Source organism: Myotis lucifugus, unplaced genomic scaffold (genome assembly GCF_000147115.1).
Source record: "Myotis lucifugus unplaced genomic scaffold, Myoluc2.0 scaffold_34, whole genome shotgun sequence".
Classification (NCBI taxonomy): domain Eukaryota; kingdom Metazoa; phylum Chordata; class Mammalia; order Chiroptera; family Vespertilionidae; genus Myotis; species Myotis lucifugus.
Genome location: NW_005871082.1, coordinates 8,794,465 through 8,821,854, shown reverse-complemented (window position 1 = coordinate 8,821,854; position 27,390 = coordinate 8,794,465). Strand labels below are relative to the sequence as shown.

General features: G+C 39.3%; 1 protein-coding gene across 5 annotated transcripts; it reads right to left on the bottom strand.

Annotated features, from left to right (window-relative positions):
• Positions 1-336: 336 nt before the first annotated feature.
• On the bottom strand, positions 337-27,390 carry SPATA7 (spermatogenesis associated 7). 5 transcript variants are annotated; one of them, XM_023752516.1, is made up of 12 exons: positions 27,228-27,390; positions 22,457-22,506; positions 19,332-19,427; positions 16,367-16,414; positions 12,315-12,448; positions 7,240-7,709; positions 6,062-6,128; positions 4,863-4,978; positions 4,309-4,365; positions 2,930-3,007; positions 1,171-1,228; positions 337-944 (listed from the first exon to the last, which is right to left on the bottom strand). In XM_023752516.1, exons 3-12 carry the CDS (start codon positions 19,381-19,383, stop codon positions 375-377), a joined length of 1,650 nt encoding a protein of 549 aa, XP_023608284.1. In that variant the 5' UTR covers positions 19,384-19,427; positions 22,457-22,506; positions 27,228-27,390; the 3' UTR covers positions 337-374. The 5 variants fall into 5 exon arrangements, with proteins under 5 accessions (XP_023608284.1, XP_006087046.1, XP_023608282.1 ...); XM_006086984.3 differs by having other exon boundaries at positions 22,457-22,531; positions 27,228-27,354; XM_023752514.1 differs by lacking the exon at positions 4,309-4,365 and having other exon boundaries at positions 22,457-22,531; positions 27,228-27,354.

Sequence of the window (27,390 nt, the reverse complement as noted above, 5' to 3'; positions counted from 1 at the left end):
AGTGGGCAGCTTCTGAGAGCGGAGGGCAGCCGATGGCCAACGGCCAGCAAGATATCAAAGTTTTTCAGATCTGTTGCTGCAAGTTACGGAATTAGGCCAACAACCTGAAAAAAGTTTGGAATCAGGTTCTTCCTGGACTCACGGTTGGGGTGCAGCCTTGTGAAACCCAGAGTGGAGGACCCAGCCAAGCTGTGTTCAGACTCTTAATTTACAGAAACTTGGGTAAATAATACATGTGTTTTGTTTTAAGCTGCTAAATTTATGGTAATTTATTATACAGCATAGAAAATACAGAAAATCTTAATATATATAAAAGGAAAAAAAGAGGAAAAAATATTGAGTTACTGGCCATTTGGGACATTTATTAATGAAGATCAAACATCCCCAGGGCTGTCCTCAATGCTCAGTGCCATGATTTTCAGCGTTGGCTCCTCCAGGTCCTGATCGCTGCCACCCGTGACCTTGCAGAGCTGGACGGACGGGGACAGGGCTGTGCTGGGACAGTACAGCTCACTTGGAGTCTCAGCCTTTTCAGTGTCACTGTCACCTTCAATGATAGTCACAGAGGTCTCTTGGTCTCCTGAGCTGTCAGAAATATTTGGATTTTTTTCATCCTGACTTGAAGGTCTAAGATTTGTTTCCTCGTTCACCTGTTCAATTATAACCCCTTCTGAATTCTTGAACTTATAGATTGGTAGGTAAAAATCATTTGGTGAGAATATCTCATTCTCATCCTTTGGCTCAGACAGCAACATATCCAAAGCTTTTCTGTATTCCTGACGCTCCTGTTGAATTGTGGCCTCTTGTTCATTTTGTGCTGAATTCTCAGCCTTTTCAAAATCAAGTAAATTCAACAAATCAAAATCATCTAGCTTCACCGAGCTTTCCTTGGATATGCAGCCTAAATTCACCTTTAGGATATGCAGCAGGTGACGCATTTTCCCCTAGGATTAAGAAAAAGGCAAGAATAAGGACATTAATTAAGCTAGTTAAATTGAATTACTTTTGTCTGCAGTGCTGCTAATCTCTGCAGGACCAATACTTCTCTTTCCACCCACCCCAAGTGTATACAAAGTACAAGGGGAAAAAAGCACTTGCTTTTAATGCATTCTCTGAGGGTATAGAAACACTTTAAAATTCTTTCTATAATGCAGTTCTAAGGAAACAAACCTCCTCCAAATGGTGTTTATTTTGCCTTATATGTCGCTCAAACAGTCGTTCCAAAGACCTACAAAAGAGAAATAAGAATGTTAATATCTCAATCAGGAAAGCAACTAAATGGAAAGCAGCAGTGCAGTAACTAAACTACTAACGACTGGACACGTTTTTAATGGCTCTTTTTCTTTCCAAAGTTAAAGACCAACCCTTCCCTGTTCCGTCAAGTTCTCCACCATGAAAACTAGTACGGTTCCCTCTATGCATTTAAGTCAAGGTAATGGATGCCAATGTTTCTAAAAGACTGCATGCTACTTACATTTCTGTGAATAAAATATTTTAAATGAGGTCCAAAAATTCTTCCTCTCTCTTTCATCCCCCCCTAAAAAGCTGTTTTTCTCTCACACACATTCGCAAACACCATAAGCCTCCCTTCTCCTTCTCACATACACTCTACCCCCGTAAACCAAACTCTAAAGAAAATTCTTTTGTGAGGTATTTTAAAATGCTTTCTACAGTATACTTGAAAAAAATTCCACTGATGGTAAATCCTTATAATAACCTAAGAGTTTATCATTCACTAAGCACCACTAAGTGCTAGGAACATATTAATGATACCGCTAATCATGACCAATATTGGGAGAGAAAGGTACTGTAAAAAAATTTAAAGATGAGAAAACTACATCTCTAAGACAATGATTTCCTCTACGCCATAGCCACAGCCATTAGAATTTAAACCAGAATTTATTCACTCAGCTACACCATGCTTGTCTATTACATGGATGTATCAATAGGTTTCTTAAAACACAACTCATTTCCTTTGTTACCATTTGTTATTACAATGAAGTTATGAGCCAACTTTATAGTCAGTAGTTATGAAATAATTTAATACTTTTTTAAAAGCCCAAGAAATCCATACTCTACATTTTACAATGGCTATTTAATGTTTTGGAATATTATTTCCTCCTAGGCAATTTTCTGTGCATGTGGTGTACATAATGGGGTCTTATGCTACATAACAAAGTTTGTCTCAATGTCCAATGAATTTTACACAAGTAACTACTGTTCAAGCTGACTCAGGACCACTCAGTTTTATTCAGCATGCAAGAACTATCTGTTTGCAAATTTTCCATTTCATTTACAGTATGCAAACCTAGCTTTTATTATTCCTCACTTTATTAGTAGCAGATGTAACCAAAATACTTGCTTTTGATTCTCATCATAATTTCAAGTAGCAAAATTGGATTATGAATCTTTGCTAATAAGTAGCAAAAATTTTATTTTACTAGTCTATTATAGCCAAGAAACATAATGGTATTTAAATGAATAAAATCTATTTTTTTCTATAACTCCCCCAAACTGTGAGTCCACCTAGAGCATGAATTAAACATTCTTTACAATTTGCTATCAGTTATAAGAATATGGTCCCCTAAGAAAGCAATATAATTTTTCATTTCCTAATATGTGAAAATAACTTAAAAAACTAATACCAAATGAAGAGTATTTAAAGTATTCTTTGCCATGACTGGTTTGGCTCAGTGGATAGAGCGTCAGCCTGCGGACTGAAGGGTCCCAGGTTCGATTCCGGTCAAGGGCATGTACCTTGGTTGCGGGCACATCCCCAGTAGGAGGTGTGCAGGAGGCAGCTGATCGATGTTTCTCTCTCATCGATGTTTCTAACTCTCTATCCCTCTCCCTTCCTCTCTGTAAAAAATCAATAAAATATATTAAAGCACTCTTCAACCACCATGTATTATTAAGAAAAAAACCCAACCTGTTTGAAAATAAACCAAGTTTCAAAATTTCATCTGTTACATCTTCAATGAAACTCAGATACAACAGTTCTTCTTCACTGCGAAGGCAAAGCAATATATAACAAAAATTACTGGGGGTAGAAGAGGCCAGGGGAAGGTCAAGCGGGGGGGGAAGGAGACATATGTAATACTTTAAGCAATAAAACAAAATTAAAAAAAATTATTCATTACTCACTCTGAAAACTATAGGAAATACGAATATTTAATTAAAAATCTCTACTACTCATTAGAAATGTACTTCTGGCTCATATTATTAAAGAGAAATATTATAAAACAAACATGTCAACTTTCTGAAATTATGCAAGGATAAATATGGAAGATGAGAAAATATTCCCTAATAGAGTAAAATTTCACAGATGTCTGAGACATATATCCAGCAATAAACAAGCAGGGAGCCCTAGCCAGTTTGGCTCAGTGGTTAAGAGTGTTGGCCCCAGGACTGAAGGGTTGTGGGGTCGATTATAGTCAAGGGCAGGTACCTTGGTTGCAGGTCAGGGGCGTGTGGGAGACAACCAATTGATGTCTCTCTCTCACATCGATGTTTCTCTCTGTCTCTCCCCCTCCCTTTCCTCTCTCTAAAAATTAATGGAAAAAAATATCCTCAAGGTGAGGATTAACCAAAACAAAACAACAACAAAAAAAGAGAGAGTAAGCAGGGATTAAACAGAACAAGACAGGCCAACCAAGAGTGAGGGCAACATAACAAATTACACTTTCAAACTGCTTAACAGTCTAATATTTATCATCAAGTTAAAGAATAAATTAAACTATAAAAATATAGATGTAGGCAAAGGTAGGTTTATAGTTATTCGTTTGGAAAATAATACAATTATTAATAAATAATACAAGAATAAACTGTTTTGCATAACTCACAACTTTTGCTGACTCCTATAGATTATTTCCCCCCTAAAAATGCAGCTTAACTAAACAGCATTAATATCTAGAAGTAAAAATAAATAAAAAAAACCTAGAAGTATAATATCTGCAAAGAACTGGTGAGGCTGGAAACCTCCAGGAAGGTTGTCCTGAGTTTCTAAAGTCTGAATTTTTCAAAAACTATTATTTTTACTTACAAAAATATACAAGAGTTATGGGTACTAATTATAAAAAAATAGGTATTAACTTAGGGACAAATTTCCACTGGAAATAAAGATGAAGTGATTGATAATTATTTCAGAAAATTCTGGTCATTTTCTAAAAGAGATGTTTTAGATAGTTGAGCCCCAAAGCTTTTTGTGAGACAAATTAGTGTTCAATCCTAACTCACTGAATAACAGTTTCCATGATTCTTAATTCTTGATTTCCACTAAGCAAAATGAAAAGATGAGAAAGATCTTACTCAGAGTAGATTTTTCTCCTTGAAGGAGGAGGCTGCACGGAATACTGACATAAAGCCCTGAAAAGAGAAAATTAAAATATTTGAACAATGGTTGCTGCCTTGGCTGGGTGGTTCAGTTGTTCCGAGTGTCATCCTGTACACCAAAAGGTTTCGGGTTTGATTCCTGGTCAGGGCACATACACCTAGGTTGTGGGTTGGGTCCCCAGTCAGGGCTCGTATAGGAGGCAACCAACCAATGTTTTCTCTTGTTTTGTCGTTCTCTCTCTCTAAAAATCAATAAAAACATGTCCTTGGGTGAGGATTAAAAAAAACACAGGTGGGCATATAGTAAGTGTTCAACAATATCATATATTAGTAATAAGAGGTGCATATCCATGATCTAATCTAATCTTCAGAAAAACCCTATTAGGTATATTGGGTAGGTATTATTTTTCTCACTAGTGAGTTCACCAGGGGACAGAAAGGCCAAGTAAATAGCAAAGGCAGATTTTTTTAACCCATTCTTCTAATTACAGGGGGAGACAGTTGGACCGATTTCCCCTGGAAGCGGTTACCTGGCTGAGGAGCACTGCAGAGCGCCATCCTTAACCTCTTCCCATGGTAAGCCCTTCTCTTGGGAAGGTGAAGGGGTTATGTTTTCTTTGGTTCCATAGGTCATACAACTAGATGCCTGGGGATGCAATGACAAGAATACATCCTTATTTTACTTGAAAAATACAATGTAACGGCAGAAACAGCAAATTTTAAAAACAGTTGAGGTAAGAGAGTAGAGATATCCAGTAGAAGAGCGACAGATATATTATGACAAAGGATGTTTTAGAACACATTTTCCATCCAATCAGGACATTTTTCTTAAATTTATTTCAAGTAAGATAAAACAGCCTGGCTGGTGTGGCTCAGTGGATGAGCATCGACCTATGAACCAGAATGTGACAGTTTGATTCCTGGTTAGGTCACATGCCTGGTTTGTGGGCTTGATCCCCAGTGTGGGGTGTGCAGGAGGCAGGCGATCGATGATTCTCTCTCATCATTGATGTTTCTATCTCTCTCTCCCTCTCCCTTCCTCTCTGAAATCAATAAGAAACAAATACACACACACACATACACATATATATTTTATATATATATAATAAAGTAAGATAAAACAACTTATTTCTTATATTTTAATGAGGGACATTTTAAATGATGTTAAGAAATCACCACAAATAAACATATGGAGAAAATGATGCAAATATGAAGTTTTGGGTAAATTTGAGAAAAAATATCGTACTCAGAAATTCAAACAACCAATGCCAACATATCAAACACACAGAAGCAGTGGTGGCCATGGCTGTATGAACAATAATATTAACAAACTACTGGCAGCTCACTTTTATAGAATCCTTGCTTTGGGCCACGTACTCTGCCAGGCATTTACTTGCATTTTAAAGTTTCATCTTTACAATGCAAATTTATGTACAGTACTTTACATATTTGAAAACCACATTTAAGGCATTTTATTCGTCCACCCATCTATCCAGCCAGCCAGTCAACCATCTAGAAGAGATGTTAATGATGCATAATTTCCCAAATTGGCAGGATCCATCTGGCCATTCCCAGAGAGTAAATAGGCAAACCTTCTGTACACTGGCTAGATCGTGTGCAAGAAGTGTCACCAAGAGATCACTCTTCATAGTCCAAATAGCTATCCACGGTCTGTTAGGTTAGAGCAGCTGTAATTCCAATGTGAAGCACAGGGTCTCATTTCTGTTACCTGCTTTATGGTCACTTCTGACTCTGTGAAGTCCTTGGTCTCAACTGTCTCAAAATCAGGCTTAAAGCTGTAATATTTAAAAAATACACTGTTAAGCTTTCAAAATACAAAGACTGTGTGATAACGAGCTTTATCGTCTAGAAAAAATAAACTCAAACATAGGAGATGAAATCCACCTGTTCTTATAAAATGTATTATTTCTGGTTATATAATCAGGAAATAGATGTGGTTTGGATTACCTGTACTTCTTTTCCTTTTTTTGAATAGCAGCTAAATTTCAGTTGGCCAGAGTGGGACTAGGGAAATGAGAACTTTTATGTTCAAAAGCTGTCATATATATAATCATACTTTCCTCATTTCTTCCTCACTTGACAAATTCTGTCATATATTTAATTCCTTAATTCTTTGACGAAATGTATGCAGACACATCTGATATTACTGCACTTCTTGTATTTACCCAGAGGAAAGAATAGTAGTCATAAATTGCTTTTTACTTTCTAAAATAACTAAAACCTAGTACCTGATAAATATTTGTTTATATAACCGAGGATAAATAATCAAATATCAGCTTACACTAAATACTTCACAAGATCTGTTTGTTTCTCCAAGCACTTGGCAAACTTTTACTGAATATTCATTATGTGCCAGGCATTATTGTATATGAAAACATTATTGAGGCAAATTATACTGAACTTCCAGAAATGATCCCAACTGTCTAAATTACACGTGGGGAGTGGTTGCTATACAGGACCGGGGCTGAATATTTGCAGGAAAGGGGTAGTTGTTTCTCCCCCTTCTTTAACCCACTGTTTTGTCATTTTTATCATAAAGCAATAGACATATTTGCACAAATGCTGTTTTTCACAAATGCTGTTTGATGACATATTTTAAGAACTCTCTGAAAGTATAATATTTTAAAACACAAAAGTTCTAGTATCATGTCAAAAACAAAAAAATTGAAATATGTAACATTCATGTATATAGAGTTTGACAAATGTAACAGCTACTGGTTTTTCAACAATTACTCTGATAGTTCTAAGCGATACATGTAAAAGGAAAAGTCACAGTAATGACATTCCATTCACAGGGCACATAAACTACATGATATAAAAGAAGGAATATTGTTTAGTTTCCACAACATCCTGAAGGATTTACTATTGGCTGTTGACGTGCCATACCTGCTTAATTCAGTCTGGGTTTCAGCTTCTATCCGCTGATCTGTAAAATCCTTTTTTCTTTTGGCAGGTGTATAATACCGATACTGTGACAGGAAAGATTTTGCTTCTGTTTTCAAAGTGCGTGGAGTGAATGGCAAATGCCCATTAGAGAAGAGTTTAGAATGTTTATCCAAAAGGTCCCCACTGGATGTTTTTTTAACGACTAACTGAGACCTGTGGGAATTTGTGCTCCTGGGCCTTCGGCTGTTGGAGGTTGCAGAGTGTGTTTTCCTGGGCCTGGAGGTGGTGCAATCTATGCTGGACAGGAAGGAACCGAAGTTCTTCTCAGTACCACCCGTGAGGCTGTCATTGGATTTAGGTAGACTGAGGTGCAGTCTCTCTGAAGAAGTCCCTGGTGACCTTGCAAAGGACGCATATTCATTCACTTCTTCAATTAACATGTTGCCTTCATTTCGTGGTTCTTCTGCAGGCTGAGAACATTGGGTTTGGTAGTTATTAATTACACTAGAGGCCAGATGCACAAAATTCATGCAAGGGGCTTGGTCCTTGCAGCCGCGGCAGCTTGCCTCAGCCCTCACAGCCCCGGCTTCCTCCGGAAGGTCGTTGGGCTGTCTGGTCTAATTAGCATATTACACTTTTATTATTATAGATTTGCAAATTCATAAACATCAAACATGGCTGCCTCAGGGGCTTATAAAATTAACTTTATATGTCCCTAAAGATGTTAGCATTGTATATAAAGTTCTATTCTTTTTTTAATGATTAACATATAAAAATATAATTCTACATATATGTTAATAGCAATCATTTTTCTTTCTGAACCTAAAAAATGATTAATAACATATGCCTATATTTTCGATCTTGACTTGTGTACTGAGATCTCAGCTATATCTGTAAGTTTCCAAATCAATTGTGAGCCCCAACCCCTTGTCAACCACAGTTGTTGGCACCCTTCCCTTCCCTCTGGTCACTAAGGCAATCTCCAGTGCCAGCCGTTGCTCTGCAAATTTAAGGCTTTGAAGAAAGAAAAACTTTTCCTCACAAAGTATGGAGCCCTGATTTAAGTGACTGATATTTTAAATATCATTAAGAACTACTTATTCCTTCTGGCTGGTGTGGTTCAGTGGTTGAGCGTCAACCTATGAACTAGGAGGTCACGGTTCGATTCCCGGTCAGGGCATATGCCTGGGTTGCAAGCTCAATCCCCTGTGTGGGGCATGCAGAGGCAACTTCAATTATTCTCTCTCATTATTGATGTTTCTCTCTCTCCTTCTCCCTTCCTCTCTGAAATTAATAAAAATATATTTTAAAAAAGAACTACTTTACTTATTCCATAAAAAGTTCACATGTTTTCTCAAGTTCTCCTCATGAGTGGGGAAAGCTTTGAAAGGGAAGGTATTTTTGACTGCTCCATTTTTTTTTGGTTTATCCTTGGAAGAACCATTTCTACGGGATATCTATAAAGTTTAAAAACACATAATATTTTATTCTTTTACAGACTAGATGCCGCTAAAGCTTTGTCTATGATTCTAGACTTTATGGATACCTGTGTATCCTTTACAGAACTCCGAGTTAGGGAGGGGACTGAGGTGAAAATGGTTAGGATTTAGCCAGTTATGTGTGTCCTACAAGCTCCTGGGGTGAAAAACAAGAGGAGTACGGGAAAAGCCAAGTGCTTCCTTTGTGCGAAGTACTGTTTTTACAGTGAGTAGAATGAGAGGAATAATAAGAACTTCTATCACTGCTGCTAATAAGTATAGAGTGTTTACTATGTGCAAGGTACTATTCTAAATGATTTACATGTACAATTCAATCGTCAAAACAACTTCTCAGTTGTGATAGTTATTAGCTCTATTTTATAGGTGAAGAAACTCAGGCACAGGGTCTCATAGATCTGAACTCAGGCTAGGCCTATGTGCTTCACCATTATATCATATTATCTATTATCTATTTTAAAGACTCATTTACCCAGCCAGTGTGGCTCAGTTGGTTGAGCGTTGGCCCATGCACCAAGAGGTCTGTGGTTTGATTCCCGGTTGGGGCACATGCCTGGGTTGCACGCTCAGTCCCTAGTAGGGGTGTGCAGGAGGCAGCCAATTGATATTCTGCTCTCATATCGATGTTTCTCTCTCTCAAAATCACTAAAAAATTAAAAAAAAATACCCATATGAAAGCATAAATGAAATATTTTATGGAGGCAAATGTATAGGGTTACAGTGGCTAATGGAAAAATGAATAAAAAATATCTTACATTTACAGATTAAATTGTATATTTTATTTTCAGCAAAACCCATTCTTATCTCAAAATACAATTAAAAATAAATCCTCACTTGAGAATCCCCCCCCCCCACAATTGATTTTTAGAGAGAGTAGAAGGGAGGGAGGAGGAGAAAGAGAGAGAGAAACATAGATGTGAGAGAGACACATCAATTGGTTGCCTTCTACACGTGTTCCAAATGGGGCCAGGGATCAAGCCTGCAACCAAGGTAGATGCCCTTGACTGTAACTGAACCCATGACCCTTCAGTCTGTGGGCCGATGCCCTAACCACTGAGAAAAACTAGTCAGGGCTCAAAATACACTTATTAACTTACTAGAGGCCGGGTGCATGAAATTACGAAATTCGTACGGGGGGGTGGGGTGGGGGGGGGAGGAGTGGGTCCCTCAGCCTGGCCTGCACCCTCTCCAATCTGGGACATCCCTCTCACAATCGGGGACCGCTGGCTTCTAACCGCTTGCCTACCTGCCTGATCGCCCCTAACCCCTCTGCCTGCCTGCCTGATCGCACCTAACTGCCTCTGCCTGCTGGCCTGATCACCCCTAACTGCCTCTGCCTGCTGGCCTGATCGCCTTTACCTTGCCCCCCTGCCAGCCTGATCACCCCTACCTTTCTCCCTGCCGGCCTGATTGCCCCTAACCATCTCTGCCTTGGACCCTGGACTAAGCCGCAGTCTGGCCTCCCTCTGTGGGAGGCGACCTGGTGGATCAGGGAAAGGTGCCCCCATTACCCCGCTGCTGCTGCCACTGCTGGCCTGAGCCTTGGCCCCCGCAGCCACTGTGGCTTTGTCTGGAAGGTCATCCGGAAGACATCAGTCCTAATTAGCATATTACCCTTTTATTAATATAGTCAAAATGCTGGATAATGGAAAAATATTTTAAATTTTCAGTTAAAAAGTCCAATCACTAAAAATGAAAATGCACACGTGCATCAAATATTGATGAACAGATTCCCAGATGGCAAATTATAGCACAGCGCCTGGCAGAATTATTCTAAAGGAAGCAATTCTATTCCTGGTCCTTCTATCTATGCAACAGGCCTAGGGGCTCTTAAGCATTATAGGTTCCCTGATGACTCCCAAATTTATTTTCAGTCTGAGAGAAATGCTTATATCAACTCTATACTGACTAGATGAGATGTTCCAAAGGCACCTCAAATGAAGCATGTCCAAACCAGCAAACTCAAACCCCACATTACCCCCTCCTCCAAAGAAAGCATTGCACTTTGTCCTGTTATCATCCCTTCACCGTCTTCCCAGCTGCCCACACCAGAAGCCTGAGAACCTCCTTAATTTTGGCCTCTTGCTCTTCACATCATCGAATCAGGCACTAAGTCCTGGGGAATTCTCCTTTCTAAGTATTTCCTAAATATATCCCTTGTGCTCCCTTCTGCTGTCTTAGATCAGGTCTTAATCATTTCTTCCCCAGGTTATTGAACTGTCTCATAACTAGTCTGTCTTTCCCTCCTGCCAGTGTAGTTTTTGTAAAGTATGATGACATAACATCCCAACTAAAAACTGGTCTATGGTTCCCCATACCCATCTACGAAAAACAACCTGGATTCATTATTGTGGTACAAATGTCCTTAGTCATTCCCATTTACTGATGTATACAATGGAAAGCGCTGGAGTTAGATATGACATGTGATACCTAGTAAGCAGAGCAGTGAAACTGGCTTTTATTAACAGGCAGTAGTTTTTATCACATCAAGGGTGTTGGGGGACAAAACACAAAGCTCAAGGACTGATCTGGATGATCTAGGAGACCATGCTCATGACTCTGGGATCCTCTCGATGGCCATACCTCAACTAGGTGACTTGCAAAGAAATTTGCCCATCTTGAACACTGGTACAGAGTGAAAAGGGAACACTAGCCTTTGAGAATCTGTAATTATATGCTGCCACCATACAAACTTGCAGCCTAAATGTGCATTGCCCAAATGGTCCACAAAAACCTAAGTCAAGACAAATAACTCATTTTTTTTCTAATACATAAACTGTAGGGGGATCTATATATATAAAAGCCTAAGCGACCATCCGACCAGTAGGTTCTATGTGCAATGACCACCAGGGGGCAGACACTCAATGCAGGAGCTGCCAAGCTGCAGTGACTTGGCAGCTGTGGTTCTCAGGTGACACGCCCAGAATCAGAGAGGAGGGAGCTCGATTCTAGGATGTGTCACCCGAGAACTGCCCTCTTGTAATCTGGGACCCCTCAGGGGATGTCGAAGAGCCGGTTTCAGCCCGATCTCCACAGACCAGGCCGAGGGACCCTGCCAGTGCATGAATACATGCACCAGGCCTCTAGTATATCTATCTCTATCTCTATCTCTATCTCTATCTCTATCTCTATCTCTATCTCTATCTCTATCTCTATATATACATCTATACCTATACCTATACCTATATATAGATATGAAGTTGTCTATGTCATCTAAATTTTCAAATTTTGGGCACAGACTTATTCATAATATTATCTTACTCTCTTTTGAATATGTGTTATTTCCCCATTTTATTTCTGCCTTCAATCTTAAGTATTTTCATCAGAGATTTGTCAATTTTATTAATTTTTTTACTTAATCATTTCTATTGTATTTTAGTAGGACTTTGTTAAAGTCCACCAATAGTTGTGACAGAGACTGTGTGGCCTGAAAAGCCTAAAATATTTATTATTTGGTTCTTTACAAGAAAAGTTTGTTTCTGACCAATAGGAAACATGTTACCAAAAAGTCAGGGTTGTACCACTGATGAAATAGCTTAGAAATATCTACTTGTAAAAGGTGAAAAAAGATCATCTTACCTTTTGTAGAGTGTTAAGTAATGACTTGGAATTATTTTTAGAATTGGCCTGCACTGTAGTTTTAGTTCCTTGCAACTCCCTTTCACATTGTGCTATTTCCTTTCTGAGTTTCTCTCGTCGTTGTTGATCTGCATCTGATGGGGAAAACAAATCTTTTGAAATATAGAAAATAGAAAACTTACTTTTTTGGTCTTGGAAGACTAATAAATCCTACATTCTTTTCCTTGCTAAAATGTTTACACTACTGATCTGCAAGGAAAAATCTCTATATTTTTCCATATAAAGAAAAGCTAAGATAGAAAATATTGAATTTAGAGAAACTTTAAATGGATTATTTAAAGAGCACAAACAGCCCTGACCGGTTTGGCTCAGTGGATACAGCGTCGGCCTTCGGACTCAAGGGTCCCAGGTTCGATTCCAGTCAAGGGCATGTACCTGGGTTGCGGGCACATCCCCAGTGAGGGGTGTGCAGGAGGCAGCTGATCGATGTTTCTCTCTCATCGATGTTTCTAACTCTCTGTCCCTCTCTCCTCCTCTCTGTAAAAAATCAATAAAATATATTTAAAATAAAATAAAATAAAATAAAATAAAATAAAATAAAATAAAGAGCACAAACAGCTTGGCTGGCATAGCTCAGTAGTTGAGCATCAACCTATGAACCAGGAAGTCACGGTTTGACTCCTGGTCAGGGCACATGTACAGGTTGTGGGCTCGATACCCAGTAGTGGGTGTGTAGGAGGCAGCCAATCAATGATTCTTTCTCATCATTGATGTTTCTCTCTCTCTCTCTCTCCCTCTCTCTTCCACTCTGAAATAAATTAAAAAATATAAAAAGAAAAAAAGTTAAAGAGCACAAACAAGTTGTAACAAATTGGCTAAACCTAAGGAGTCAAGAAAGCAATTCCTGGCAGATATTCATAGAGATATGAAGGTCAGAAATGCTCGACTGTATTGTTCGTGACTCTGTAATCATCAACTTCAGAGTCTGAATTAGCCCATTAGACTCTCCCCCAAATAAAATACCGTAAATGCTATGCTAAAACTTTTTAAGTTTTATATGACTTTAAAATGACATTAAATTTTAAAACATTTTCAATCAGGATATCTAAATTCTATTTTTCTTAAATGCTATTCATTTGAAAAAAACACACAAAAAAAGTGGTTTCACACTTTAGTGTGCCATAAGTCAAGTACTAAGTCGTTATTAAAGACTTGTCAGTGTACAGACTGAAAATGGCAAAATAAAAGCTAGTCAAATTTCAGAGTTGAATAGAAATAGAATGACTTGTATTTTCATATAACATTTAAATTTAACATATTTCATAGGAATCTATCTCACCTTAATGGACAAGAAAATTTCAAGTTTTAATTCACCTCATTTTGAATCAGAATTTATAAAAATTTTTACATGCCAAAAAAACAAGGTAATTTATATGTATATTTAAAGTTTCAATTATAATTAAGAAAAATTAGTAAATGCTAAAGTAAATGTATTTAGCATCTGGACAGGTGGGCCAGATGGTTGGAACATTGTCATTCTGTGCACCAGAAGGTTTTGGGTTTGATTCCCAGTCAGGGTACATGTCCAGTTTGCGGGGCTCGGTCCCCAGTGGGGGGGCCTGCAACAGGCAGCAGATCAATGTTTTGCTTTCACATCCATGTTTCTCTAAAAAATCAATTTTAAAAATCTTAAAAAACAAACAAAAAACCCCAAGAATTTTCATAGTTAAAAAAAAAGAGATGGGTCAAAATGTCTATAAAACCTGCTTCAAAGTTATACTGACTATCATGAACATCAACTCTATAACACTAGAAGTAATAATGACTATTAGTTATACTTTATTTTATTTTATTTTTAAATATTTTTTATTGATTTTTTACAGAGAGGAAGGGAGAGGGATAGAGAGTTAGAAACATCGATGAGAGAGAAACATCGATTCAGCTGCCTCCTGCACACCCCCCACTGGGGATGTGACTGCAACCAAGGTACATGCCCTTGACCGGAATCGAACCTGGGACCCTTCAGTCCCCAGGCCGACGCTCTATCCACTGAGCCAAACCGGTTAGGGCTATTAGTTATACTTTAGTTTGGTGATTGCAATCTTCACACTTCTAATCACCACAATTTTCTTTATTTACATGGCAACACAGAAAAACTCCTGTCTCAACTGAGGGCTGAAAATGCTGGGGGATAAATAAGCACTAGCTAAGTCTGAATTCTAAAAATAAAAATGAGGAGCAATTTTTAAAATACAACCTCTATACTGTCAACTCCCAAAGTCTTATCTCCATCCTGAACCCCAGAAGAAGAACAAGTGTTGGGAAGGATGTGGAGAAACTGGAACCCTTGCACACTGTTGGTGGGAATGTAAAATGATAGTGCTGCTACAGACAACGGTATGGTGGTTTCTCAAAAACTTAAAAAGAGAATTACAATATGACCCAGCAATTCCAATTCTGGGTATATACCCGAAAGAAATGAAAGTAGGGTCCCAGAGAGATATTTGTACATTCACATCCGTGAAATATTATTTATAACTAGAGGCCCGGTGCAAAAAAATTTGTGCACTCGGGGGTGGGGGGTCCCTCAGCCTGGCCTGTGCCCTCTCGCAGCCTGGGACCCCTCGGGGGATGAGCACCTGCTGGCTTAGGCCCGCTCCCCGGGGGATTGGGTCTAAACTGGCAGTCAGATATCCCTCTGGCAGCCCGGGAGCCCTCGGGCGATGTCCACTTGCCAGCGGGGAGCATGGCCTAAGCTGCAGTCGGACATCCTTAGCGCTGCTGAGGAGGCGGGAGAGGCTCCCACCTGTACTGGCAGCCGTCAGCCTGGCTTGTTGTGGCTGAGAGAGCTGCCCCTGAGAGGAGCACACTGACCACCAGGGGGCAGCTCCTGTATTGAGCATCTGCCCCCTGGTGGTCAGTGTGTGTCATAGTGACCAGTCATTTCCAGTCGTTCTGCTGTTAGGGTCAATCTGCATATTACCCTTTTATTATATAGGATAGAGGCCTGGTGCATGGGTGGGGGCCAGCTGGTTTGCCCTGAAGGGTGTCCCGGATCAGGGTGGGGGTCCCGCTGGGGTGCCTGGCCAGCCTGGGTGAGGGGCTGAGGGCCGTTTTCAGACTGGCCACACCCCGTTCAGGGTGGGGGTCCCCACTGGAGTGCCTGGCCACCCTGGGTGAGGGGCTGAGGGCCGTTTTCAGGCTGGCCACACCCCCTTCAGGGTGGGGGGTCCTGCTGGGGTGCCTGGCCAGTCTGGGTGAGGGGCTGATGGCTGTTTGCAGGCTGGCCACACCCCCCAGCCACCCAAGCTCCCAGTGGAGGCTGGCTGGAAGCAGGTATCTGGGATTTTTTTATCTTCTATAATTGAAACTTTGTTGCCTTGAGCGGAGGCCACAGCCGGCCAGGGCAGGCGGGAAGCTTGGCTTCCTCCATCACCAGGGGCAACCAAGCCTCCTGGTTTCTCCAGCTCCGTGGCTGCCGGCCACCACCTTGGTTGGGTTAATTTGCATATAGTTGCTCTGACTGGCTGGTGGGTGTGGCTTGGGGTGTAGCGGAGGTACGGTCAATTTGCATGTTTCTCTTTTATTAGCTTGGATAGGCAAAAGGTGGAAACAATCGAAGTATCTTGAATGTGTAAAGAAAATATGGTACTATGCATACACTGGAATATTATTCAACCTTAAAAATTAAGGAAATTCTGACATATTTTACAACATGGATGAACCTTGAGGACATTTTGCTAAGTGAAATAAGCCAGTCACAAAAGGAAAAACACTGGATGATTTCACCTACACGAGATACTTAGAGTAGACAAATTCATAAGACAGAAAACAGAGTGGTAGTTGTGGGGAGAGTTATTGTTTAATGTGTATGGAGCTTCAGTTTTGCAGATAAAAGGAGTACTGAAAATTGACAGCGGTGATGGCTGTACCACAATATGACTGTACTCAATGCCATTGAACCATAGACTTAAAAACGGTAAAGATAGGAAATTATGTTATGTGTAGTTTACCACACATTTTTTAAAGGCAATATATCAAAAATTACTTACATTTGATGCAGGCACCTATGCTGAGTGGAACTGAGCAGTCTACCACAGCTGAAAGAAGAAAATCAGTTATTTAATAATATTCTTAATATTTCTAAATGATAACAAAATATCATGTGTGGAAATCACAAAAAGTTCCAGAACTTGTAGTTTTTATTTTAACTTTTATGATACTTTTAGAAATGAACAAATATAACATCCTTGATAAAAAAGTAGACTAGCTGGGATTAACAGCTCACTAGATACTACAAAAGAAAACATGAGTGAACTTAAAAGCATAGCAATATGTACTATTCAAAACAAAACAAAGCAAAGAAAGGCTGGAAACAAACACACAGAGAGCATCACTGACCTAACCCACCTGTAGCATGCACTTACTGGTAACATACTTGTAACTGGAACCCCAAAAAAGCTAGGAAAGAACAAAGAGCAAAACTGCCGGACCCACACTATCTGACTCCAAGACTGACTGTAATGCTATAGTGATGTGGCAGTGTGGTATTGTAATAAAGACACACATATAGAACAACGGAACTGAAGAGTAAGTCCAGTTCTGTATGCTCAACTCTCAAATAGTGCTAAGGTAATTCAACAGAGAAAGAATGATCTCTTCAACAAACAGTCCTAGTTATATTTGGATACTCATAGGTAAAAAAATTGATCCTTATAGCATACCTAAAAACACTAACTCAAAATAGGTCACAAACTTAAATGTAGGAGCTAAAACTTATACTTCTAGAAGAAAACACGTAAGAAAATCTTAGTGACTTAAGATTAGGCAAAGATTTCTTAAACAGAATATAAAAAACATAAGCGCCCAGTCAGTGTGGCTCAGTGGTTGAGTGTCGACCCATACACCAAGAGGTCTCCAGTTTGATTCCCAGTCAGGGCACATGCCCAGGGTTGCAGGCTCGATCCTCAGTAATGGGGATGCAGGAGGCAGCCGATCGATGTTTCTCTCTCTCCCTCTCCTTTCCTCTCTCTGAAAAGCTAATCTTGACTTCACGTCACAAAATATTGTTTAGATTTTCAATTATTTAAAATACAAATGTCATATGAACTAAAATTTTAAAAATTTAGCCCTTCAAATGAGAAAATAAAATTTAAAAAATACATTCGTGAAAAACTGGTGACATTCAAATAAGGTCTGTAGTTAATAGTATTATATCAATATTAATGTCCTAGTTTTAATAATTGTAATATGATTATGTAAGATTTTAACATGGGGAAAGCTGGATGAAGAGTTTCTGTGACTCTGTACTCTTTTTGAAACTTTTCTATAAGTCTAAAATTATTTCAAATAAAAATTTTAAAGACAAAATGAAAAGACAAGTTATAGTCTAAGATAAAATATTTGCAAAACATGTATCTGATATAGGACCTGTATTTAAGATATAAAGAACTCTCACAACTTAATAATACTAAGACAAATAACCTGTTTTTAAAAATGGGCAAAAGATTTGAACAGATATTTCACCAAAGAAGATATACAGATGGAAAATAAGCACAAGAGAAGTTGTTCAACATCAGTAGGCACTGGGAAATACAAACTAAAGCCCTATCAATATCCATTAAAATAGTCAATAAAGGGCCGCCAATTGGAAATGCTGGTGAGGATATGGAAGTGATTGAAATGCAAAATGGTGTAGTCACTCTGGAAAAACAGTTTGGCAATTTCTTATAAAGTTAAAATATATTTGCCTTATTACCCCACAGTTCCACTCCTAGTACATTAATTTATCCAGTGAAATAGAAGCACATGTTCAAAGATTACATGTGAATGTTTATAGCCGCTTTATTCCTAATAGTCAAAAGGAGTCAAAATAATCCAAATGTCCACCAACTAAATAAACTGTGGTACATTTCATTATATGGACTACTATCTTAGCATAAAAATACTGTTACACACAAGAGCATGGATTAGTCTCACAAGTGTTAGCTAAGTGAAAGAAGTCAGACTTATAACAATACATATTGTATGATTCCATTTATATAAAATTCTGGAGAAGACAAAACTATAGTTAGAAAGCAGATGAGTGGTTGCCAGGGATGGCAGGGAGGAGATTGCTTGCAGAAAACTAGGGGGAACTTTTTGGGGTGATGGGATGCTCTACATCAGGGATCAGCAAACGTTCCTGTAAAGGGTCAGATAGTAAATGTTCAGGCTTTGTGGGGAGATACAGTCTGTGCCACAACTAGTCAATGCTGCCTGTCAGTGAGCGTAAAAGCCACAACAGACAAAACGTGAAAGAATGGATGTGATTTATTTATGGACAATGAGATTTGAATTTCATATAACTTTCATGTTATAAAATGTTACTATTTTGATTTTTTCCAACCACTTAAAAATACAACTGCCATTCTTAGTTCACAAGCTGCACAAAAAATAGGTGGCAGGAGGATTTGGCCTGTGAGCTGCAGTTAGCCAATTTCTGTTTTACAGCATAACTGTGACGGCAGCTATACAAATGCATGTATTATTCAACATATTTAACTGTACACTTAGAATTAGTGTATTTTCTAGATGTACGTTATATCTCAAAAAGCTGACCAAAAAAGAAAAAGAGATTAGTTAGCATCTTCTTTGTGAAACTTCTTTAGTATATTTGAAAACAAAAAAGTAGATTGTAAACTTTTATTATATTAAAAGCAATATTTAACCATAAAATAATATTAGGAATAACACAGGTAAAAGGAGATAACATAGGCACTATATAGATTTCAAATTCAGTTAACAAAAATGGACAGTAGCTGATAACTCTATACCAAACACAAATTCTGATATATATATATATATATATACATATATATATATATACACACACACATATACATATATACATATATGTATATATATTTATATGTATATATGTATGTGTGTGTCATTTTTGTTATGAATTTACTCTAATTAGAAGTGAAGTCAAGGGTTTAAATCGGGTACAGAAAGTTCACAGTTGCACATTTTTACCTTTGGCTGAAAGGATTTTATTATAGTGCACAGCCATGTGATTCTTGACCATGTGGAGGGTACTTAGTCTGAGAGAGGAGGAGTCAGTGCAAAAAGCTAAAAATTAAAACATATTTAATTATATATTTAAAGTTAATACAAAATCATCACAAGATAAACAAATTACCAATTATGAAGCTCATTTTTTATAAAATACTCTGAAATTCTACCACGAAGATACTGACATAACTTTGTGATGCTGAACGTGTGCCTTAATCTTGTACTGATAACTCATGAGCTATCAAACTTTCTAAGAATAAGTTTTACAAGCGGGAGAGTTATATGAAGAGATTCTAGAATAGAACTGAAAATGTTTAGCCACTTACCTGATTATAAAATAATGAGTAAAATGGAGTATTGCTAGGTCATAAAAAAGAATGAAATCTCACCATTTGAGACAACATGGATGGATCTAAAGGTATTATGTTAAGTGAAATAAGTAAGCCAGAGAAAGACAAATGCCATATAATTTCACTTACTAGTATATGCGGAATCTAAGAAAAAAATAAATGAACAAACAAAACAGAAACAGACTCATAGATACAGAGAACAAACTGAGGATTGCCAGATGGGAAGGAGTGTGTGAAAAAGGTGAAGGGATTAAGAAGTACAAACTGGTGGTTGCAAAAATAGTCACAGGGATGTAAAGTACAGCCTAGGGAACATAGTCAATAACATCATAACTATGTGGTGCCAAGTGTATACTAGAATTTTTAGGGGGCTCACTTCCTAATTATCTAATTGTCTAACCACTATACTGTACACTTGAAACTAATATAAAATAATATTGAATGTCAACTGTAATTAACAATAAACTTTTTGTACTTGATTACATGGAGCCTAGAAAATCAAGCAAAGCCCAAACTCCAAAACTCTACGCAAAGATTCTATTCCGAGAGGCAAACTTCTAACTTTAACAAGATCTATAAATCAGCTTATGCATTGTTTTGAAGTATTAGAACTAAGACAAGTATATCACATAGAAATTCTGTGATATTAAACTTCTTGACGTCATCTAAACTGTTTAAAAGAAATCTTAAAAATAATTAGCACTTATATACAAATATCAAATGTATATGTAGGCATAACTTTCTTAAACATTAGAAACAGTTTTTGAAAACTAATGCATGTATGTGGTTAAAAAAACATAATCAACAGCTAAAACGGTAACAGAGATTGAAAAGTGACTTTCCTGACCCCTGCCTCCCATTCTAGAAGAATACTCCTACATTTGTTATGCATCCTTCCAAGGAAATTCTACACATAATATAAGAACATACGAGCCCTGGCTAGTGTGGCTCAGTTGGTTGAGCGTCAGCCCATGCACCGAGAGGTCACTGGTTTGATTCCCGGTCAGGAGATATGCCTGGGTCGCGAGCTGGATCCCCAGTAGGGGGGCATGCAGGAGGCAGCCGATCAATGTTTCTCTCTCTCTCTCTCTCTCCCTCTCCCTCTTTCCTTCTCCCTTCCCCTCTCTCTAAAATTCAATAAAAACATATTTTTAAAAAAGAATATACAATAATGGCAAGTTTGATACTACCACCACTACAAACATTTGTTGAATAGGTACCATGCATGCATTGTTCTTTACATGTAAAAACTCATTTAATTATTATTATCACTATTTAATAGACATGGCAACTGAGGTGCAGAGGTATAAGGTCTTTAAGATCACACAGCTTGATAAAGGATGCAGTTTAGATGTTAACTGAGGCAGCCTCATACTTATATCTACTATATATAACTGCACATATAGTCCTTAAAAAAACTTAGCAGCCTGGCTGGTGTGGCTCAATAGTTGAGCACTGACCCATAAACCAAGAGAACACTGGTTCGATTCCCCGTCAGGCACATGCCCAGGTCTCAGGCTTGATCTCCAGTAAGGGGGCATGCAGGAGGCAACTGATCAAAGTTCTCTCATTGATGTTTCTATCTCTTTATCCCTCTCCCTTTCTCTCTCTCTAAAAAATCAATTAAAAGAAAAAGTTAGCAAACTATGTATTACTAGAGGCCCGGTGCAAGAATTCATGCCCTCGGGGGGGTGGTCCCTCAGCCTGGATTGCGAGAGGGCACAGGCCAGACCAAGGGACCCCACTGGTGCACGATCAGGGCCGGAGAGGGACGCGGGAGGTTGGCCAGGTGGAGTGGGACCATGGGAGGGCTCCAGGGTGTGTCTGGCCAGTCTCCCTCAGTCCCCGATTGGCTGGACCCCAGCAGCAAGCTAACCTACCAGTCAGAGCATCTGCCCCCTGGTGGTCAGTGCATGTCATAGCGAGCAGTTGAGCAGCCTTAGCATATCATTAGCATATTATGCTTTGATTGATTGAACGGACGACCGGACACTTAGCATATTAGGCTTTTTTTATGTAGGATTCTTCATCCTGGTCTTCTATGTAAGTATATTTTAAAACTAGTTTTAAATTTTTAGTTAAAAGTTATTTTTCAAAATTTTATTCTGGCCCTAAAGTGTATATATACTTTGTTATAAAGAAATAAGTAACTGAAAACGTGATCTTCCCTTCACATTTGGAGGAATGAGTATCAAAGATTTTTTATGTAAATAAAGAAAAAAAACCTTTAAATTATTTTGCATAATAACCCAGACTTAAAACTTGTAAACTATAATTATTAAAATGTATTTTAAGTTTACATTAAAAATTTAAAGGCTTTAAAATATTGTCCTTTCACAGGACCTAGAAATCCACTTGAATGAAGAAGCCCTTGCTTGCTCCTGATGCCAAGTGCATCTTCTCTGCACAGCTTTTCCTTCTCAGTGCTTGTGTCTATAACAACCTGCAAATCACCTTTTCACCAAGGAAGGCATAACTCAGAGCAGGGGAGTCTGCCAGCCAGGAACTGAGCTGGGCTGGAGCTGCAGCAGGGAGAAGGGGGAAGCCAAGTCCACATCCAGCGCTCAATACTAGTTTGAAATGAGGGACTCCTAAGTTAACCTCAAGAACTCCTAAAATACATAATTAATAATATAAAGTTCAAGTATTAACTAATTTTTTCATCGTGTCATAATTTACAAATAAACAGTCGATCTTTACCAAACAACTGCTCACCATTTTAAGTACCTCACTTACCGTTACTTTTGGTGCTCAAGTGTCCCTTAAATAGGCACGGTGGAACAGATCTGGGGAGGACAGAGCTTGAGCTGACTTTTAACCAAAAAAAACATGAATTAGGATAAACAAAACACAACTTTCACAAAGAAAACAATATTGAACATTTAAGAAATAAAAATGTATTGGCAATGCTAGAGTTGTTTAAAAATTGTATTCTATCATGTTACTAACCAGAAATGATATATCAGACAAAAATTCTGCAGCCATTGATCAAAAGTTTTCTCTTTTAAGAAAATAAGTTATTTTCAAAACAGCTGTATCTTGAAACTTTAGTTTCACTGAGTAAAATGATAAATATAGGGTGTCCCAAAATTCACGCAAGATTTGCAATTCTTGCATGAATTTTGGGACACCCTATACATCAATTATTATGTTATTTGATATATACTGATTTCATCCTATACACTACTGACCTACTGGAGCTTTAAATTATTTTGAAATATAATAAAACTATTTTAGTTAATCACAGGCTAGTCTGTCCTACAATTAATTTTAAGGAAATAATCCTCTTATAAAATAATTGATTAAATTAGAAATTATATCATATGTTACTATGTATAAAGTAAATACATATATAAAAGAGAATCAGAACGTAATGTTTAAAAGATGTCTTAAAGTTCATCTAGTCCGCCGAAGCCGGTTTGGCTCAGTGGATAGAGCGTCGGCCTGCGGACTGAAGGGTCCCGGGTTGATTCCGGTCAAGGGCATGTACCTGGGTTGCAGGCACATCCCCAGTAGGAGATGTGCGGGAGGCGGCTGATCGATGTTTCTCTCTCATCGATGTTTCTGACTCTCTATCTTTCCCCCTTCCTCTCTGTAAAAATCAATAAAATATATTTTAAAAAAAAGTTCATCTAGTCCAACTCACCCTCCTCCTCTTGCTTGGATCCTATCTAGACAGTCTTTATTTGGAAGTCCTCCTTCCAAATTTCTCCTTCCTTGAGTACTCTCCCTTGGCTCTTGGATACCACATAGAGATTTCTTATGTCTTATAGTTACTCTTTTATGATAGTTTAACAATTCTTTTTAATTTAAAAAAAATTGATTTTAGAGACTGTGGAAGGAGAGGGTGAGAGAAGCATCCATGTGAGAAACAGTGACTGGTTGCCTCCCATATGAGCCCCAACCGGGGATCCAACCCACAAACCCAGGAATTGAACCTGGCAACCCTTCAGTACACAGGACGACGCTCAACCAACTGAGCCACATGGGCTAGGGCTAGTTTAACAATGCTTTAAACTTCCCTTGTTTAAATCATTTTATGGTACCCATCTTCTGATTGGACCCAGATTGATACAAAGGGGCATGAAAAAGTAGTCTCACCCAGCCGGGTGTAGCTCAGCAGTAGAGCGTCGACCTAGGAACCAAGAGGTCACCGGTTCGATTCCCGGTCAGGGCATATGCCCAGGTTGCGAGCTCGATCCCCAGTGGGGGGCGTGCAGGAGGCAGCCAATCAATGATTCTCTCTCATCATTGATGTTTCTATCTCTCTCTCCCTCTCCCTTCCTCTCTGAAATCAATAAAAATGTATTTTAAAATTAAAAGAAAAAAAAAAAGAAAAAAAAGAAATAAGTAGTCTCAAATCAAATGCCAGGAAAAAAAAACAGATTAGGACTAAAATCCTGTCCATGAGATCAAGGGTCTTGCTAGAGTAATGAAATTCATCAGTATGTGCAAGCAGCTCAGTTCTCCACGCAATGTGTCGCCACTAGACAGCCAGAAGGAACTCTAGTGAGGAAAGCTGAAGGTGTTTCTTGTGGCAGAATTTCCCAGGAATGCCAGGAGCTTGGGGATCTGATGCCACTGATAAGTGTCTCTATTGGACCAACAGATTAAAAAATAGTTTTTATTTATCAAGCTGCTTTCAGTTATCTATCTCAATAGGTTGTCTTTTCTTCGCTTCTTCCTAAGTCGTTGATAACAGAGTGAATGGCCGTTTGTAACCCACAATCATTTCTCCCCAATCCCCCTTGGAGAAACTGGAAAGAAGACTGGATAGATGATCTAGTCCATTTTACAAATAACTAAGGCCCAGGGAGTGAAAGTGATTTGCTGAAGATTACCTAGTAAATAGCACACAGAGATTAGAAACAAGATAGACTGCTTTTTAGGTGGTACTCTTCCTACTACATCACCATACAGAGAGTTTGCCCTACAAAAGAACATCCAAAAAATGTGATACCAAAAAGAAAACGACAAAAGAAAATGATTTTTTTTACTTTAGGTGGTGTCTTAATATTTTGCACTCTGAAATCACCAAAGGTAATCTTAATGATACCTAAGAAATTTAGGATGTGCAATCTTTTCAAGTAAAATGAAGTATTGTGGCTTTGGCTAAAATTATTTATGGTTTCTTATCAGTAATAATAATTATGATCTAAGAGAACTGACTACCCCAGATAATTGTTGAATATTATATTTGTTTTAAAAATTCAAAATCAATAACAATGTTTGCTATATATATTATATAATATCCTAAAAATGAAGCTAATTAAATTGGAGGAGTTATAAAAATATAAACTTTTTACATTTTGACAGGAACCCAATTTTAAAAATAATTCAATAAATACTGAGAATTTACTAAGTCTATTCTATTCTAAATTTTACATATATCCTTTCCCATGCCCCCACCTCTAGTCATGAGGAAAATAAGACATTTGTGGGGGGGGGTGTTAGCAGCCTGACTCTGTCTCCCTAGTGCACAGTCCTGTTGGCCTATAGTCTAGTCCAGTGATGGCGAACCTATGACACGCGTGTCAGAGGTGACACACGAACTCATTTTTTTGGTTGATTTTTCTTTGTTAAATGACATTTAAATATATAAAATAAATACCAAAAATATAAGTCTTTGTTTTACTATGGTTGCAAATATCAAAAAATTTCTATATGTGACACGGCAACAGAGTTAAGTTAGGGTTTTTCAAAATGCTGACATGCCGAGCTCAAAAGATTCACCATCACTGGTCTAGTCACTGCCCCTTCCTTAATTATCTGGTCTTGCAAGACCTGTTTACCTAAATATTCCCTTTTACAGAGGCCATAAACCATGAACAATACCCGCCCCCCCAGGGGGTTATCAGCGCTGGCACCAGGCCAGGCCTTTAGGTGTGGTCTCATGGCCCCCATCCCAATACATAGGGCTTTTTGCAAAGCCCGAGAAAGGTCCAGAGGTCTGATCCTTATTTGGGAGACAAAAACCCAAAGGGTATAAAGAAAAAGCTTCCTCCATATTGGCTTACTCAGAATTTGGAGAACTGACCTGAGTCACTGTCCTAGTACATGTGAAACATCTGAAAAAAAAATGAATTTTTCCTGTATCTCTGGGTACTCCTGCATATTTTTCGGTCGCCTGATAAATTCTGTAACACTAGCATGAGATGTATGTAAAAACAATGGCTCTAGGGTTTCAATTCCCCACCTGGTCTGACACTTACTGTGTCCTTCATGAACTCTTAGTTTATTAGTCTCCAGTGTTTATTCACTGTGAAATGAGGATGATACCTAACAGTATGTGTTTGAGGATCAAATAATGAGATAACTTGGAAATAGGGCTTAATGTTAGAAAATTTCTGAAAACCACAAAAACAGTGTGGCAACGGCAGGGGTGATGGGGGGATGGGGAGCGGTGGAAAAGGGCATAAAGGGGATAAATGGTTATGGGAATAATAAAATAAGATTTAAGAAAAATAAAAGAGGGGGGGAAAAGCATGTTGGTTTGTGATTTCTGGAACTTAGGCTAATGGCTAGTTATCCCCTACATTCAGAACAGCACTTATTTCGAGTAAAGATTATGTAATAAAGGCACAATCATATTCAAAGCAGGACATTACATGAACCATCGAGCAGCCTGGTTTAAAGGTACTTTCTTAAATAGATAAGGACACCGAATCCGGAGGCAAGGTTCTAGAGAGTGCCTTATTGGGCTTGAAGAAAGAATGCTACTTTGTTAGAGACAGCGAAGATGCAAATTATTTCGATTGGGCCGACGATTTGTGGAGATTTTCATATAGGGCCCCAGCTGGTCCACTGGAGCCTGAGCGTGTTCGGTCAAGGACGGATGTGCAGTAATGATGTGTTAGTTCTTTGCCACTAAAACTGTAGCCAGTAATACAGCATCATTTGAAAACTTATTAGAAAAGCAAAATATCAGCCACCCCCCGCCCCCAACAGACGTGCTGAATCATAATGTGCATTTTAACCCGATTCCTAGTGGTTCCCGTCCACTGTAAAGTTAGAGAATCCCGGGAGCTGGTTGCGAATGGAAGAGTCCGTGTGTACTGAGTGCTCACGCTGTGCAGGCGCGTTCCATGTACTCCCTGCATGTGATCCCCAACAACTCTATGACATGCGTGTTCTACCTCCTGTCTGAGAGACGAGGAAACCGAGGTCACCTCTGTGGAGTGCAGCGGGGGCCCAGGGGGTCTGATCCCAAAGGACAGGGGCCATCGAGGCACTCAGGGCGGCTACGGCGGCCCGGGTTCAGGGGAGCGGGCCTCCTGGACCCGGGGCGACAAGTTCCGAGCCGGAAGCGGACCCGTGCACCCCAAGGGCAGGGTCTGCTCCAGGGTCCCGGGCAACACCCAGGGCCACAAGGAAGACAAGCAGGGAACGGACGGAGGGCGCCGGGGGCGCCGCCTCTACTCTAGTGCGCCCCGATCCGGGCCCCGTGGCCCTGGACCCCGGACCCCGGACCCCAGACCCGAGGCCCGGAGCGCGAGACGCCCTGTACCTCTGCGGCTGCCATTCATGCTGAGATCCGCCTCGGCCGCGCCGTGGAGACGCGCGGGGTCCCCGTGGGTCCGTCCCCGGCTGAGCCAGCCCCGGCGGCAGAGGACTGTAGCGGAGGAGCCGGCGGAGGGCGGCGAAGGCGGAAGACGGTCGCCGGGCCGGTT

Bases quoted from the DNA above. Each gene is read 5' to 3' on its own strand.
- SPATA7 (XM_006086984.3), bottom strand. The intron at 4,979-6,061 runs GTAACAGAAATG...TTGCATCCCCAG, and splicing joins CAGAAGTGACCATAAAGCAG to GCATCTAGTTGTATGACCTA. The intron at 3,008-4,308 runs GTAAGATCTTTC...TTGCCTTCGCAG, and splicing joins AGGAGAAAAATCTACTCTGA to TGAAGAAGAACTGTTGTATC.